The sequence below is a fragment of the Astatotilapia calliptera genome, chromosome 10 (assembly GCF_900246225.1).
Source record: "Astatotilapia calliptera chromosome 10, fAstCal1.2, whole genome shotgun sequence".
Taxonomy (NCBI): domain Eukaryota; kingdom Metazoa; phylum Chordata; class Actinopteri; order Cichliformes; family Cichlidae; genus Astatotilapia; species Astatotilapia calliptera.
In genome coordinates this window covers 8,246,433-8,263,816 of record NC_039311.1, presented here as the reverse complement: position 1 = coordinate 8,263,816, position 17,384 = coordinate 8,246,433, and the positions used below count along the sequence as shown (strand labels likewise).

Genomic DNA, 17,384 nt, shown 5'->3' with positions numbered 1-17,384 from the left:
GTCTGCTTCTTGTATCGTGGTTTACCTCAGCATCACATCTTTGTGTTTCGTTTGTCTTCTCAGTTAAAAAAAAAAACAAACCAAGAAAGATGGACTATTTCTAAATACTATTTGCAATATGTAAGTACATTTAACAGACAAGTCCTGATTAATGAGTGCTGACTGTAGCGCTGGCTGAATGTGGCCTGGAGCTACAGAAGCTGTTTAAGCGTGTTACAAGTTTGTTGCTGCTTTCTTCTTCTACGTTATGTCTGTGTGGTTTTGGATCTGGTGTGTTTCTGCATTTAGTCAGACAGCACAGATCTGTGTTTGTATATATGCGAAGGGCAAGTACCGAGTTAGGTTTGCCTGTCAGTAAGCATGAGGGAACCTGCCAGAGGAGATCATTACGCTCACATCCCCGAGTTCATTGTGCCACTGTAAGATTCCTATTTCAGTCCCTCTGAACTGCTCTCAGCAGCACTTTGTGCTGATCTTCAGACAACCAGGACATTTCACATCTTAAGCTTTCAACATTTCTGTAACAAAATTAGCATAGCATCTTATGTGCAGAGCCTCTTAATATAAAATATTAAACAAAGACATTAATCACATCTTTATTCGCTTATGTGATTATATTTGCAAGTTTAGACATGGCTCTGCAGAGACCCAAGTCATTGACACGCACTCTCTCTCACACACACACACATACAGTATTTTATCAGTCGTGGGCGTAAGCTGCATCATTTCATAGCAGTGGCATGTGTTGTTGGATGATAAAGCACAGAAGGCTCAGATTGGAAGGCAGTGGTTGCAGGCTGCAGCTTGCTTGACAAGATTAGGTCTTTCCAGTGTACATACCGCATGGAGCACACAGTTAATGCATTATACACAAAAGATTGCTGATACTGAATTTAAAAGCAGAACTAAGAAATTAATGTTACCTTTGATCTCACAAAATGTTACCTGTTTACTAAGCAACATGTGGGTGCAAAGTACAGTTTTACAGGTAGTGTAGAAGTATGCGTGGTGGAAATGAATTAGAGTGAACTGGTAATATGGAGTAATAATCAATTATTCTCTTTTAGTTAAGAGAAGTGCTTAAACGATGCAGTTACTAAATGCAGTATGTACTCGATGATGATTGGTCCAGCGTCCCACATGAACCTACATTATGAAATTAAACATTCCTTCAGCTATATTAGCTATTGAAGGGCCTATTTTTATTAACTACCCACACTGAGCTATTATCACAAATGAAATATTGAAATATTTTTATTATGCCTTTTCTTGACATCAAGATATGCCAAAAGCTATAAGGCAAATGATGCACAGAAAAAAAAGATACTTAGGCCTTAATAAAGTCACCAGTCACCATCTGCTAAACAACAATATGTTGATGGACAAAAACAGTGAAGTTTGTAATTCCTCCATTAGCTTTCTGATACACCCTGACAGTTAGGCCAGATGAGGTTTGTCAGACTGGGATTTTAAAAAGCGAATAACCGCTCTGGTGCCTGAAGAATGGAAAGAAATGTGGGAACAGGAGGAACTTGTTCTGATTTGATTGATGGTGTTATCTCTCAAGTGGAAGTCTAAGGAGTGAGCTGTCTGCTGCAGTGATAAGCGGGTCGTTATCACGAGCAAACCACACTGATGGCTACTACTGCAACAAGGCTTCCTCTCTCCTGACCAGGAGAGCAGCCAAACCTGTGGTCAGCGAGCTGTCGGCTGTTGATGAATCATCTGTGAAATATGGTCCAATAACAGTGGGTCTATTTTCGGGCCTACAACTCAATAAATTATACATGTTTGGGGCTCAGGAATTGTTTAAAAAAAGGTTAAAACATGTTTGTGTAATGAGGTCAAATAGATTGTTGTGATTTTCATATGGTCAAAAATGGGAATTTCACACATTTGTGGTCTCTGCAGAATTTTGATTGGAATGCTTGGAGGTAGCTGTAATGTGTGAGGACATGGCCAAAAATGTAGAGGAGCCTAATATTTATGTGGCATTTTGGCATGTTGTCATTACAATAACACTGTTCTTTCTGTCCACACTCAGTGTATTAGTGGTACAGCAACATCAGGGCTCTTATGTTTAATTTGGAATGACTTAAAACACCAATCGAAATGCCGTTACCTTTAGCTGTCTACAGTGTATGTGTGGATAAATAGACTTGTTTCAGTATTGAAAATTTCTTTTCTTGTTTTCACACATTTTTTTTGTATGTTTGTGTGTGAGTCTTTGTGAACTGACACAGAAGATGTATTTTCGTATATTTAAGTAGAAGAACGCTCCATGGACTCAAGTTTTTAGGATTCACACAGCTTTACTCGGTTTCATTTCAGACTTTCGCTCCAAGTCAAAGAATGTGGAAGGGCACGGAATAACGTGCCATGTGAATGGCATATCAGAGTAAATTGTCCAACTTCTGATAGTCAGGACACCGTGAGGAAGTTACACTGTGAGGAAGTTACACCAGTCACATTTTCCGTGGCAGCTGGCAATTGGTACAGTAAATACACCATCCATGCTGTAGTACTTTGTGTTTGCAACGGGACGTGTGTGCTGTCTAAATGTCCTGTTTGTGTAACAGAGGCTGTAGCCTGGACATCAAAGTTGATACTTTTTTGTTGTTGTTCTTTTTGCCTTCATCCCTGAGCTTATAAAACTCCGAAATTTATGATAGAGCAACTAACAATACATATATGACACGGACACCATTACAAGAATGCTGGATCTGACATGCAAGCCACTAAGCCTGTGATTGTGTGTTCAATGCATACCAAATCAAACTTGACTTGATGTGGTTTGTATATCTGTCAGCAGCTGGCTGTGGTTCATCCTCAGTCTGGGAATGATAATCCTGGCCTTTCTGTCAATGTTAGCCCAGTTTTTGTCTTGAGAACAACAGGCCAAAGAAAGCTCACACAACTGTCACTTTGTACTGGGTGTCATCTTGTTAATAATCTCTACCCTAGTGTCCGGTCATACTAGAAAATGGAACAACAAGGATCACTCACTCGGTACCCTCAGTGGTGCTGAGAACAAGGTGAGTTTGTGAGTGATTGTGCGTTGTGAGCCATGGCTAATATTGTTGTCCTTTCAGTCCCCTGGAAAATCAGCAGACTTGGTTAGAGGTAGCTCATATTTTGAATTTGCATTAGTAGTTCATTAAAGCTGAACTGTGCATAGATGTATTGCGTTATTATATAAAATTAGTTTCCTTTCTTTTGATTATCCATTTAATTCTGGCCAGCCGAAACTGCCAAAGTTCCTCTGTGTAATTTAAGATTAGAAGTTGTAAAGTTGCTAATTCAGTTTCTATTTTTTTTCCTTAATAATTCCAGGATATGTTGCTTTAATGCTTTGTTGTGATTACTCCAGGAGAGCAAATCACAGATGATTAATTCAGCCCAAGTCAGTAGTAGTCATTCTAAAGGACTAACGCTCAGATGGAAATCATCAGAAGCTTAAATCAAGTAATACTCATGACAACCTATTACCCATCACACCGGCTGATCCCTTAAACTCATTAGCATGTAAAATGCCATATGATCCTTCTATGAGTCCAGTGTTAAACTATTTTCCATGCATAGAGAAATCCTCCCTCTCACTTGGCCTGCTCATGGCTTGTGCTATTGGATTTCTTTGTAGGGTATTGGCTCTATAAGTAATGTGAAGCTGAGTGGATCAGCATAAGGGCGCTGTGTTAAAAGTCTTCACATGCAGGCCAGTTGCAACGATTCAATCAAGATGATTAAAGGAGCCAAAGAACTCAGGCCAAGTGTCCCTCTTTGGCTTGCCAGCTCTCACGGTGCACCTCCCTGCTGAGTTGCAGAGGAAGCACAGAGCTGTACACTTTTTGGGCAGAAACGAGTATCTCAGCTCAGTCTGGCACACATTATGTCTTCTTCAAAGACTGGGTGGAAGGTTTGCCCGGTCAGTTGCTGGCAGAGTTGATTAACATGTCACCTGCTGGCAGGTTACACCAAGGGCGTTAGATTAATGGGGTATTTTTCTGCACTTCTGCTTACAGAGGAGACTAGGGAGGCTTGATGCTTTCCAGGAGGCTCTGTGTCTATGAGTAAATGAGCAGTTCATTGCCTTAATTTCAGCCTAGTAATAAAAGTTTGAATGGAGTCTACTTTTTACAATTGCACTGCCATAAACCTGATGGCAGAGCAGCTCGCCAACCACTTAGAAGCATTTTCTGATATTGGTTTAAAAAAACAAAAACCTCTTAAAATCTGGTGTTACAAAGTAATAATTTTAAATATTTATTGGTGTTCAAAGTAACAGTAAAAGTAACATGAACAAGGTGTTGTGTTTTGTTTTCTGGGGGGGTATCCCAAATGCAGATAACAATTCAAATTGTCTTTGTACTTGAATGCTTTTTAAGACAGGTGTTAGACTGTAGTGAGACTTGCTTGAAGGAGCTTCAATTATTTGGATATTATCAATTGTCTTATTGCATTAAATATGCTCCTTGAATGAGAGCAAGTTTAAAAAAGAGGAATTTTAAGGAATTGTTGTGAAACACATGTTTGTGCTATATTCCAAAGCATGTTTATGTTTTAAAAAAAGAATTTTAATAGTTTTTAGTGGTTGACTGGCTGTTGTAACACAGTTCAGCATCCACACTAATCTCTGCTCAGTCAGTGTGGCAGTCATGGAGCCTCAGTTTTGTCTATCTTCCTCTTTGGTAAGAAGAAAGGAATGCCTGAGTCCTGGTATCTGACTGAAGGGCGCCTGTTGACCTATTTCATGTCCTGTCAGTGGGACAACAGGAAGTCCAAACACACAGACTGTGTTTCAGTCTCTCCTTTCTTCTTCCACCTGACTGGAAAACTGCACATCACATTTCCTCAAAGCCAGAGGAGAAGACTGCTGGGTGGCAGTAAGAGATTCTCTTCCAAAGCTTGTTTATTATGGTGACGGTGCCAATGCGTCATTTCAGGTGCCAACTGTCTGACACTTGACCACCTGCAGTCATTATTTCACCATGACTCTTCACCCATGATCCTGCTGCTCTGTAAATTGAAGGCTTTGTGCATTCTGCTCACTGTGCACTCTGTCACCTCTTAGCTGGCTGGCTGTCAGGCGAGCTGCAGTTGACTGGTCAGTGCTGGACTGTGTCCATCCACACGGCTCCTACTGTGATTTGAAAGCTTATCTTCATTAGCAAAAAAAAAAAAGCCTGCACTCTGCATTAATGTGATGACTTTTTTTTAAAAGTTTGCGCTACTGGAAGTCATTCTGTTTGAGTCAGTTAGATAATTAGTTAATGTAAACAACACATTTATTTCATGTGGGCAATCTCCACAATAACATGCATGCTGTTTTTGTAGTTGCTGTATAAACAGTGGTGGTATAGCTTGTATATGAAAATTCCAGGGCAGCTATAATCAACACGTTAATATTTGTGACAAGAGGGCTAAAACGGTTCCCGATACACTGAATATAACAGTGAAAGTGCTCTGGGAAAGATTCCCTCCTTTTTGTTCAAAGCTGGCTTTTCCCAGTAGTTTTATCTCCCTATTAATAAGAGTTGGTCTCATTGGCTGCATGCAGATTTATTCCTTTCTAGAAGAGGTACAGTCAGTATGTCATTTACCTGCCCATTCCACTCCTTTTCATCAATTTAGTAGTTCTTCTCAGATGTAGCTATAAAAGATTCTGGATCTGAGCCAACCTACATCAAAGACTGTAATAAATTAAGGGGAAGATAACCGCTAACTATCTCTGCTTTAACTTTGATTTGTGAAAGGTTTGCACTTGCACACCCACAGTGGAAATGTTATTCTTTGAAGACCCTAAAGTAAATGTAGTTCTTGCACATTAATAGAGTAATTAGAAGTACAAGTTTTTAATGTGCCCTGAAAACTATAAAGTCTGTGCTGTGCTTTCTCTGCAGTTCATGCCCTCAGTTAATATTACCGCTTTGACTGAACAGTCAAATTGCTGTAATGTGGTGTGTGAATTTAGTGATGGGAGGGACACCTAATTAGTGATGTTAACACACCTACTTTCTTTCTTTCATTAGTCTGTAAACTAAGTGGTATGTTTTACTCTCAGAAAACGTGATGGTTAATTTTTTTTAATAGTTCTTTTGTTTACTTTCTTGGTTCTTCAACATTTGTGAAACCCCTGTTATTTATAAGGAAATAATATTATAAGTGCCTTTTCATGTCCATGTCAACTATATTGTCTCAGTAAAAACTCTTCAGCTATCATATTTTATATCATTGACCACATTCTAATTTACTCTTTCTTCTCAGGGAGTCCTTCCACATTTAGCCAATTAGGATGGTAGTTTGAGTATAAAATAATAAATATTCTCCAGCTAGTGTCATGGAAACAAACTAACTGTAGTAGTAAATGTTTTAAAAAAAAATACTGTCACCTGTCAGCAGTAATACCAAATGCTCAGTAACCTTAAGGAAGTTCAACCTGTTCTGTACCTGCCATAAATCCCAGACAATAAGCTGATCTCAATTCCAATCAGTAGTCTGCTACTCATCCAATTACCAAATCTCATATAGAGCATGCTATTAAAACTCTATCAGCATGTATTTCCAAGCCACTTTGTAACCACTGCCACCCCAGCTCTTACTTTCCTGAGGTCCTGGATCCTGGGGAGGTCCTGCTTCTGCTCTCCCTGCCTCTGAATTTCCATTTATCCACATAGCAGAATAGATAGCTTGTGGAACAAAACCATCACCACATATAAATTATTGCAGATGTAAATATCAGTCTTTTGTTGACTGTAATGTTTCTAACTGAAACATACTATAAGTGGTTTTAATTAATGGTAATTGGTAGAATTTGGATACATTGGAGTGCAAAGCACCTCTGATATGGAGCCTTGCATCGAAGGCTTGGTTCTGTAACTACCGGACTCTGTATACTAGTGGCTATTTAGTGTCTCTTTTTGCATGTGCTAACTGCTGGCATTGAGACTGGTGTCATTTCTCTGTGCACATGAAGCAGCTGTGGTGATGTCATGGTTAAAGAGGTGGGTGATCTAAACATGAGTGAGTTCATGTGCTCCATCTGGGTTTTATTCACTAAGAGCAAGAAGAAAACAGAAGATGAAGGGACAGCAAATGGAAGGCTGGCCCACAGTCCCATTCTTGGCATCAGTCATTCTCAAGGAAATAGCCTGATCTTAATCACTCCAGACTCTCTCTCACATAGACCTATTTAGCCTCTCTTTATTAGCACCCATCATTAGAATATGAGTTGGTAGGTGTTTCTTTGCCTCCCACGTGTGGATGGTGCTTCGAGAAGTGCATAGTAAAATGTAGTAAACATTCAGGGTTTATTTTATGTTAACATCTTTCATGGGACTTTAGGAGTGCTTTCTGTCCTCATTCTGTCAGTCATGGGTTCATCATCTGTGAAATGCAGACATGTAACTGTGAATGTTGATGCAGTTCTTTGGCTCTTTGTGAAGATCTGGGTCTCAGTTCACCTGACAGGATAAGAAGTTCTGCATTTATAAACTGTAGCATCTAAGGAGCTTGGAAAGAAAACCGTAGCATCCCTTCATTTGAGGCACGTGGCAGATCTTTTAAGGAGTGACAACACACAGTGTCCAGAGCCCATGCTACTATTCTTCATTTGCATAGTCTACAGTTGTCTTTCAAATCTGATTGTTTAAGGATTTTCACTGAAAACTTTGACACAGTTGATATGATTTTACCACTCTGCTTTCGAAGCAAGGCTTCTCACTGCAGGAATCTTAAACAGCTTTGTACCCCAGAAATTGTGCCAGTGTTGGCAGCTTCTGCCTACCTACCTAATTGAATGAGGGGGTAGTCTGTGTACAGAGCCTATCAATGGCACAGTATTAAAAAAAAACCACGGAGGTATAGGATTTCCATTCAAAACGAGTCCATTTGTTTTTTCCATTTTGTATGCGTCTTTGCTTGAAGTGTGTGCGCATGTTGCTCTGGGTGATGATCCGTCTCCTCTCACAGGATGCCTGTCTAGCCTTTGCTTTGGGGGCTTGATGATGAAGCTGCATGTATGAGAGAGAGAGAGACAGTGCTGTCTCTGTCTGTGCTCTGCTTAAACTGTTCTGTGCCTGATTGCTCCACGTGCACAGGGACCTTTGTCATCCTTTGAAACAAGCAGGCCCCTTGTGTCCGTTTTGCTGTTTGCTGATGATCTGAAAACAAACAATACAGCGTTTTCAGGCGGCACACAACTCATGCGAGGCATCAGTAAATACTCTTCATATTTGAGAGGGGTCTAGAAAGGCCTCGTGGCTGCAGCCCACATTGATGCAGTTAGGCTCTGCTGCAGTCATGAATGGTTACAGCGAGCAACAGACAGTGTCAGGCAAATGTACTGTTGTCCAAACAGAGAACAATATGTGAATAGGGTATAGTGACCATGTGCTGAATAATACAAGTATGAATGCGATGCACTGTCTGTTCAGTTAGTGTCATCACATGATGTTAACAAATTCCTGGTTCTAGCATGGGGGTATGTTGATTCTGTTAACCTCCACTTGTCAGTGTGAAGCCTGCTACATGATAATACTACAAAGAACAAGTTTATTGATGCATGAATCACAAATTATGAATCTGGACTCTGTATCATCACAGGATTTACATTTGTAGTCCAAGTGGACTCTTTTGTTTCTTTGTATTTTTCAGTTTCAAATTAAATGAGTATTTGATCCACTTTAGCTATTAAACACAATTAACAAGTTTGATCCTTGTAAATAATATTGTTTGTATTGGTTTTATGAAATTTTCAGTGGTTCTACTTATGTAGCCACTCAGTTTTGTTTGAAGGTTATAGTTATGATTTTAGCAGCTATCAGATGTAGAGGCTTAGATTTGTTTTGGCATTTAAGTCTTTATAACAATTGGTCCCCAACACAGTCTGTTAAAGTGGCCTTTTAGCTGACAAAGCGAAGGGAAAAAATTGTTTACACTTATAAATCAGTTTTGCCACTGGATAATTAAACACCGTTTCATTATATACTTCTTTGTGTGTTTTTCAGGTGCACAAACTGTCAAGAAGTCTGGAATCCCTGCTCCTAGAGAAATGCCCTCTGCCATAACAAGAGACCGCAGCTCTCTAAGGGACCAGCTGAAGAGCAATTCCACAAAGAGACTGGTTTCCAGTGCCAGCACTTCCAGCCTCTCGACCATGACAAGACAGACCCGTAATTCAGCCAAATCTCGTGCAGATGCAGAGGGCCAAGAAAAGAGTATTCTGGAAAGCCAGGTGAAGGAGCTTCTTGCTGAGGCAAAGGCTAAAGACCTAGAGATCAGCAATCTCAGGATGGAGTTGCAACGCTGTAAGGGTAAAGCCTCTTCTGCTTCCTCCTCACCCTCATCCAATTCTGTTTCACCTCAAGAACCTGCAGCCGATCGCGAGCAAGGACAGGTGGGGGAGGCCCTTGTGCTGGTTGGAGAGCTGAGGGAGAAGAATGGGAAGTTTCAGAGGGAGCTGGCAGCCCTCAGAGAGGAGAATCAGGCACTGAAGGAGAAGCTGCTTAGCTTGGAGGCATCTTCTATCTGTAGTACAAACACAAGCACTTCCTCCAAGCCTCTGGTGAATGGCCTGTCCTCAGACTCTTCAGCTCCGCAACAGCATAGTCTCCCCTCTACTGCCAGCCCACTCAAAACCTCTGGATCTTCCAGTTCTGACATCACCAAGGGGTCACCGTCACCTGACTCCTCAGAGTTTGAGAAGATCCCATCACGCTCAGAATCAGCAAGCAGTGGTGTCAGTGGGAGCACTGATCAAGCAGGCGCAGTTAACAGTGCCAGAGGTCAGGACATCTCCTTGCAGAGCCTAACCGAACAGATTCACAAGATGGAGGAGAGCCACCACAGCACATCGGAGGAACTGCAGGCAACAATACAGGAGCTGGCTGACCAGCAGCAAGTGGTGCAGGAGCTGACAGCTGAGAACGAGCGTCTGGTTGAGGAGAAACGACTCCTGCAGACCTCACTTCAACAGCAGAGAGAGCGTCTGGAGGTATTGGCCCAAAAGAATGAAACGCTCTCTGTCCGGCTTCAGGAGCAGGCTCAGGCTCAGGCCCAGAGGGAGGAGGAGCTGGGTAGCCAGAGGCCTAGACTGGTCGAACTGGAGCAGAGGTATGCTGAGCTGGTAGAGAGTTCACGCTTTGAACGGGAGAAGCTAGTAGACATCCAGCAGCAACTAACGGGCAGTTTGCGGGCCCTGGAGGAGGAGCACCAGGAGGCCCAGAGCCAGGTGCGCTGCCTCAGAGAGGAGTTAGACAGGTTGCAAGCCCAGTTGGACAGAGAGCTGGAAGCCGGAGGTCAGGCAGCTCAAGCTGCAGAAGACCAGAGGGCAACAGCTGAGGGTCTGAGACTGGAAAACAACAGGTTGAAGGCACAGGTGGACATTGAGAGGCAAAAAGTGACTGAGTTGAAGGCTATGCAAAGTGCCAGTGACAACACTGAGCTGCAGACTCTGCTGAAGACAGCCCACACTGAGAGAGACAAGCTGGGAGTGGAGCTGACAGAACTAAGACAGGAGCTGCTTCAGGCGCAGGCTGAGACTGAGCATGTGCAAGCCTCCGTGTCTAAGGTAAGAGACGGGCAAAATTGATAACATATTTTCCGTCTTGGCATTCATAATATATTTATTGCACCTTCACCAGGTCAGTTGATTAAACACATAAATGCACTATAAAGAAAATATGCTTGACATTTTGGAAACTATTCATATTCATATCTTGGCTCTCTGTAGTTAGTACACTCAGTGGAAGCAACCGAGTGGCATGTGAGCAGTAAGAACTTCATTTATGATGTTTCCTTATGAACAAATTTGACTGAGAAATAGGTGTATGCTAATTCCTAAAACAAAAATAATAGTGTATAAAAACAAATTGGAAGACTCTGTGTGTGTGTGAATGAATGAATACTCTGATCTGATGCATACATACATGTTTTTAGACTGGGGAAACTGCTTACATAGATGTAATAATGTAAATAAAATATGACAAACCACGTATACTGTCGAACATGCCATCCACCACAGGTGTAGCTGCTTATGTCGTGGTTGCTAGGTAACAGAAACCACACGTCGTAGGCTAGACCGTCCAATTTAACAGCCTTGCCCTTCCAACCTACGCGGCCTACATAGACCGGGAAGGCCAGGTCCTTCGAAGGATGTAGCCCCTGAATTTGGGCACAGTCTATGATCCAGTTCACAAATTTAATTTCACTTTATATAACATGTTACAGATGTTTTTAAAAAAAATACAAGTAATCAACCAAGTGCTTTTAATTATGTTTGATTTATTAAGCCGAAGAATTGCAGTTGTATAACAAGTTTTCCTTAATAAATGTATTAAAATTCAACGCTGATCATTTCAACCACCGTACAGTTTTAGTATGGATCCTGTGGACTGTTTTTAAAGTGGTCCTGTGATGTAAATTATGACTTGCTGTGACCAAAACAGCAATTTGTTCATCCGCTCTTACTGTAAGTTGTGTATAGAATTGCAAAACACAGCAGCCATAGTTGTCCGTAATATCTTATAATCTTGTGCATATATTGTACTTGAGAAGTACAGAACTTCTTATTGCTATAAATTTGTTTTGCTTTCATAATTAAGAGTCTTGAATCTTAATGATTAAAAATTTGACTGAAAGGAAAAGCCATGTGATTTTTCTCTTGAGTGTGACTGAGGACAAACTTCTCTCACACTGGTGTGAACATGACCGTTAAATTGGTACTGAGTACCTCACCACTGCAATGCATGAACTCAATGCCACTTAAATGATTTTCATATGTTTCCTCAGTATTCATTTTGGTTTTCCCCTACAACACCACACATCCGAGAACCGCTGAGGCAGTATGAGTTAGGGGTCATGTTGGCGGTTGTTGTTCCAAAGCGAAATGTGTCACCATCAGCTTAGTGATGTCGTCATTACTGGGCTGTGACTGTGGTGCCAACAGTAGGGTGGACCCTCAGAGTCACATAACTCTCCTCAGGCACGTGGGTGTCAGGGTGTGACCACTCCATAAGTTCACTTACAAACATCTTGATCTATTAGAGCCACGTGGTGTCAGTTGGAGGGTGTCCTGCGTGACTACATCACTGTCTCGTTTTAGTATCTTGTTCTGTCAAAGGCTGACTTTACAAAGTCATTTCTCAAAGCAGCAATCATAGTAGAACTTTGACTAAAGCTTTCAGTGGAGCAAAAAACACCATGATGTAGTCAGAACTAGTCAGAGTTGGTGCCATCTTTCATGTCACTCATTTCGCTGAATGCCAAATTATTGATGTCAGACACAACTTTATTGTTTGTTTTATTAATCACAACGATTGAGGAGTTGTGGTAAAAAAAAATGAAGCAAGTACCTTTTATTTAATATCCTGAGATATATACAGTGAAATCCATTATTATTCTTTCTTTAACCAAAGGCAACTTAACCACATGTCTGTTTTGCACAATGATGTCTTAAAGTCACTGTAAGCTCTTGTATGTTTACATGTACACAGGTGGAGGCAAAATGTCAGCAGCTTCAGGAGCGGGCTGAAAAGAGAGAACTGGAGCTATGTAACCAAGTGGCTTCCCTGGAGGAAGCGGGAATCCAGGGTGAGAACCAGGTGAAGGAGATGAAGGAGACCATATTTGAGCTGGAGGACCAGGTGGAGCAGCAGAGGGCTGTTAACTGTCACACCAACCAGGCTGTCCTGGACATGGAAAGTAAGTTAATATAAATAGGGGTTCAGGTCCCTGCTATTCTCTAATGTTTTGTGGAGTCATAACTTGAAGTCCTCATAAATGCTCATAAAATATTAGAAACGTGTCCACAGTGGTGAAACATCACATCTTTAAACAGTTTTAACAAACACTGAGCTTTAGATTCATAAAGGTAAGATTTATTGAATGAGCGCTGGAATAGACTGCATTAATGAAAGCTCATAAACTAGCAACTGAGAGTGTATAAAAGCGCCATGCAATGTGAGTTCATGCTGTAACTCATCTGTCATTGACTTTGCATTACTGCAGCTGGCTCATTCCATATAGCTGGACACACTGTGTTTTGACAGACTTCTACAAATTCTGGATTTAGTCTGATATTGCTATTGCTAGACACCACTACTTATACAATAGATGTTAAGCTGTAAGTTGGTTGCGCTCCACAATACTGAAAACTGTGCTGCTCATAGTGAATGCTTATTTATTAATTAATATAATTTCCCCCAGGGATCAATAAAGTATTCTGATTCTGATTCTGATTCTGATTAAACCTACGGTAAGCTAGACCTCAGCGATGGTAGTGTTTAGGCAGAAGTTCTCAAAGACCTTGAATTTACCATTGCAGATCTGGTCAAAAAGCTGGAGGAGCAGAAGGCTGAAGCAGAGCGGCAACTGAAAGTTATGAGTAGACAAATGAAGGTAAGAAGTGTGCAGACCTGATGTACTGAGTTTTAAAAGTTCACATCTTGGTAGCTCTCTAATTATGTGGCATGTAATGTGACACGCTCAGAGGACAGCCCTTTTGTTTAGTGTATACCATATAACATCTTTCGTTTACAGTATGTTGTTTCTCTTTCATTTTTAAGCCATGCAAGCATCCATATTATTGTGATAATTGTCACAGAGTTATGCACTTACAGCTTAGTTCACATAACCGTAGCCATTCTTTTACAGTTGTCCTTGAATTCCTACAAGGAAGAAATTTTTGGTGGAGTGACACATTAAGTTCATGGTGATGTTTTCAGTTTTTCCTTGTGTTTTTTTTGTTTTTGTTTTTTTTGCCAAAGAGACCAATAAGTCTTCTTTCCACTAAACATTGTTCCAGTAGCATTTTAGAATATGCAGATGGGGTCCTGACACAGGCAGCTTCTTCCATCAGTTTAGTTTTAATGAACTGGTTCTTGTATAGTACAGCATTTCTACTGTAGTTGAGCACTCAGTGCACTTTCTACAACATGTCTCATTCACATGCTTTCACACAAATTCATGAAAACTTCCAATTAGCAGACCTGTACTGTCTCCTGAGCTACAGCCACCAACGCTTTAAAATGGACATTTATAGATTTAAAAAAGGCATCAAGTGTGGCAGATCAAGACTTGGTGGATCTAATGGTGATAATCATTATCGTAATCTTCAGCTTGTGCTGTGTGGCTGCTGATTGTTGGTGGTCTTACAAAATACTAAAACTGTTGAAATTTTTATCAAATCCTGAGGAAAGTCGGTGTTCTAGTAGAAAACAAAATTTGGTGTAATGCAGAGACTACATAAACAAAAAAACCCAAAATCTATAAAGTACAAATTTGATTGATATTGATGATGATAATGATAATGATAAGAAATAATAACAATAACAATACATTTTTCTATAAAAGCGCCTTTCAAGACACCCATGGACACTTAACAATAGAATAAAACGCATAATAGAACAATGACAAAATGAAGAACAATTTAAAAAATAAAAAAAAACATGATAAAATAAACAGTAAGTTCACAGTGAATATGCAGATTTGAAAAGATAGGTTTTGAGTTGGGATTTAAACTGGGGGAGAGAACCAGTGTTTCTTATATCTGGGGGTAGAGAGTTCCACAGCCTGGGAGCAGAGCAACTGAAAGCTCTGCTTCCCATGGTGCAGAGGCAGAAAGAAGGCACAGCAAGCTGGATAGAAGAAGATCGAAGTGAGCAGGCAGAAGAGGTAGTGCTTAACAGGTCAGAAAGGTTGGGAGGATCAAGGTTATGAAGGGCCTTGAAGGTAAGCAGAAGAAGATTGTATACTATTCGGAATTTCATAGGGAGCCAGTGAAGTTCCTGAAGGTTAGGGTTTGTGTGCTGGTCGGAGGGGGGTTCTGTGTTCTGGTCCGGAGTTTTGAACCAGTTGAAGCTTATGGAGGGATTTTTGGGGGAGACCATCCAAGAGAGAATTACAATAGTCAATGCCAGAGGTAACGAGATTGTGGACAAGACAGACTATGGACGCAGACTGGGTGGAAAGAGAAGGACGTAACCGGTTAATGTTGCGTAGACGGAAATGGGCAGAACGGGTGAGATCATTGATGTGAGATTTAGTGGATAGTGAGCTGTCTAAGATGACACCAAGGCTCTTAACCTGAAGTGAAGGGAAATCTGTGGAGTTATCAATAGTGAGAGTGAAATGATTTGCCTTTAGTAGGGTTGGATTTAGTGCCGATAAGGATTTCAGTTTTATCCTCATTGAGCTCAAGAAAATTAGAGTGGAGCCAGGATTTTAACTCTGATGAGCATTCTGTAAGAGAAGAAGGTGGGAAGGAGGAATCAGGCCTGCAGGAGAGTTATAACTGGGTGTCATTAACTGGGTGCTTAGATGTTTTTGATTTCTACCTCAGTGGTAAGGGAAGTCCTATTTTATTTTTTATTTTTTCCCCAGTGTTTGTTCCCGGGAGGAAGCCAAAAAGTTGTTGTGTCTACCTTTTGATTTTTGATGTTGAGATCAGAGATCAGATTTTTTTTTTCCTTTTTTTTATGTCTTGAAGTGAATTTTCATACTCAATTCCAGTTTGAAATAACTAAGCAAAATTTCACTGATGCGTTGTTAGTTTTTCCAGTAATTGGTGGATTGAATATTCACAAGAATATAAAAAATGCATGTAATATCTCGTTTCCTTTCATATAAGGACCAGTCATTCTTCCATTTCAACTAAATTCAAATGTCTTTGAGTCATTTTCTGTCAGAATGAATAACATGTATATGATTCTGCATGTTTGTGCCTTCAGGATGAAAAGGAGGAGTGGCGTCGTTTTCAGGCAGACCTCCAGACGGCTGTGGTCGTAGCGAATGATATCAAGGTGGAAGCTCAACAGGAGCTGCGCACACTCAGGAGGGAGCTGCAGGAGGAGCAGGATCGTAATGCAAAGCTTTCTGCAGACCTTGAGGCCCTGCAGGGAGTCAGGTACTATCTTCCCCATATTTTTCAGTTCCTCTCCCTCCACCAGTTTCCCCTTTTTTAGCATTGGGCTGCAGTTCTTTTCTCCCTGTACAAATGTAGTTATGATATACCTGCCAGAGTCCTGCCATATCTCTTATTACCTGTGTTTTATACATGCTTAATGAATAAGAATACCACCCAATAATCTATTTAGACATATCTACATTTAGTATAGATACAATTTAGTTTGATGTTTCACAAGATCCAAACCTTGATGCTTTTGAGTCTAGGTTCCCGGGATTTGGCAGACTCTGTTGGTAAATGAGCCGTCTCCTGTGGTATTTCCCTCTGTGTATTCTATTCCTTTTAAGCTGCTGCCCTCTCCGTCTCCCTCTTCCACACTTACCCTCTGGTAACGTTTATTCCTGACGCTCAAAATGCAGCAAACTTCAGCAGTATTGATAGGACAATATGAATAATATAAAATTTTATTTTTTTTAATAAATGGTGGCAGATCTGCTTCATGGTCAGAGCAGAATCTGTGATTAGTTTTTTACAGCAAATGTCCCACACCAATCTGTCACACTATTCAAGACTTCACATAGTGCGATCGGAATATGTCAGTGCAGCATTGTTGTTGATGAGCATTGCGTTGGATCGTGTGTTGTTATACAAGTGTGTTTTAGTGTGCATATACCATAGTGTTTTTGACAGTCTTGTCTTCTTTCATTATCAAGCCAGGTCAAATACTTCTGTGGCAAAGTCTGCTTAGATTTGTGACTGTACAGCGCTCTCTTTATATTTGTGGCTGGCCATGGTATAATCCTTTCAGGTAGCGAAACAAATTTTTATTAATTTAATTAATTTATATTTTAAAAAAACTATTTTATTACTATTAATTATTAAACTGCTCACCAGTAGTTTTACCACTTAAGAAACCGTAATATTTGGTTTAAAAACCAGATATGTCTTTTCTTCAGATTTCATGCAGTACTTCAGAATATAGTAGTGGCTTTAGACCACGGCTAAATCAGCAAACTCTCCCCGAGATTAGCTGTTACGCTGCGTCCGCTCCCCACCTCCAGCAGTTCCCTGTGATGACTCTATCAAAGAAGTCCCTCTGACAAGCCTCCCTGTGTAAAGCCCAGGTGAGTTTCCTGCCCTGCAGTGCTCTCTCAGCCAGCCTGCCTCTCCCTGCCCTGTGTGCTGCTGATGCTCACTGACCTTCCTATCTATGTTTGGCTTCGTGTTGCCGCTTCAGCCTGTCTGACTCTGTCTGTCTTTCTGTGTGCTGGCTGACTGCACCCTCAGGGGTATCATGCCCTTTTTGGTTTGCTTTGCCTGATTTCTTTTTTCTTTTTTTTCAACCTTTGGTTCGAGTAGATGTATCTGGTGCCACCTGCTGTCCTTTAAATGAATAACACTCTTAATTGTTTTTTGGTTGTATAGCAGGATGGTCTGCACGGCATGACTGGATTAAACTCATGCAATGCATCATCTGCTGCAG

The 17,384-nt window shown here is 40.8% G+C and overlaps 1 protein-coding gene across 11 annotated transcripts in view; it reads left to right on the top strand.

The window, feature by feature from the left end:
- Positions 1 to 17,384, top strand: part of specc1 (sperm antigen with calponin homology and coiled-coil domains 1) — a 77,879-nt gene that overhangs the window by 27,135 nt on the left and 33,360 nt on the right. For 7 of the 11 annotated variants that reach the window (XM_026182947.1, XM_026182943.1, XM_026182944.1 and 4 more), the window contains 4 exons: positions 9,006 to 10,567; positions 12,492 to 12,699; positions 13,322 to 13,395; positions 15,726 to 15,901. In XM_026182947.1, the coding sequence (XP_026038732.1) occupies positions 9,006 to 10,567; positions 12,492 to 12,699; positions 13,322 to 13,395; positions 15,726 to 15,901 (2,020 nt within the window). Of the gene's footprint in view, positions 1 to 9,005; positions 10,568 to 12,491; positions 12,700 to 13,321; positions 13,396 to 15,725; positions 15,902 to 16,614; positions 16,710 to 16,840; positions 17,026 to 17,384 lie in introns of those variants that run through there. The other 4 variants (XR_003273678.1, XR_003273679.1, XR_003273680.1 and 1 more) reach the window with 4 other exon arrangements.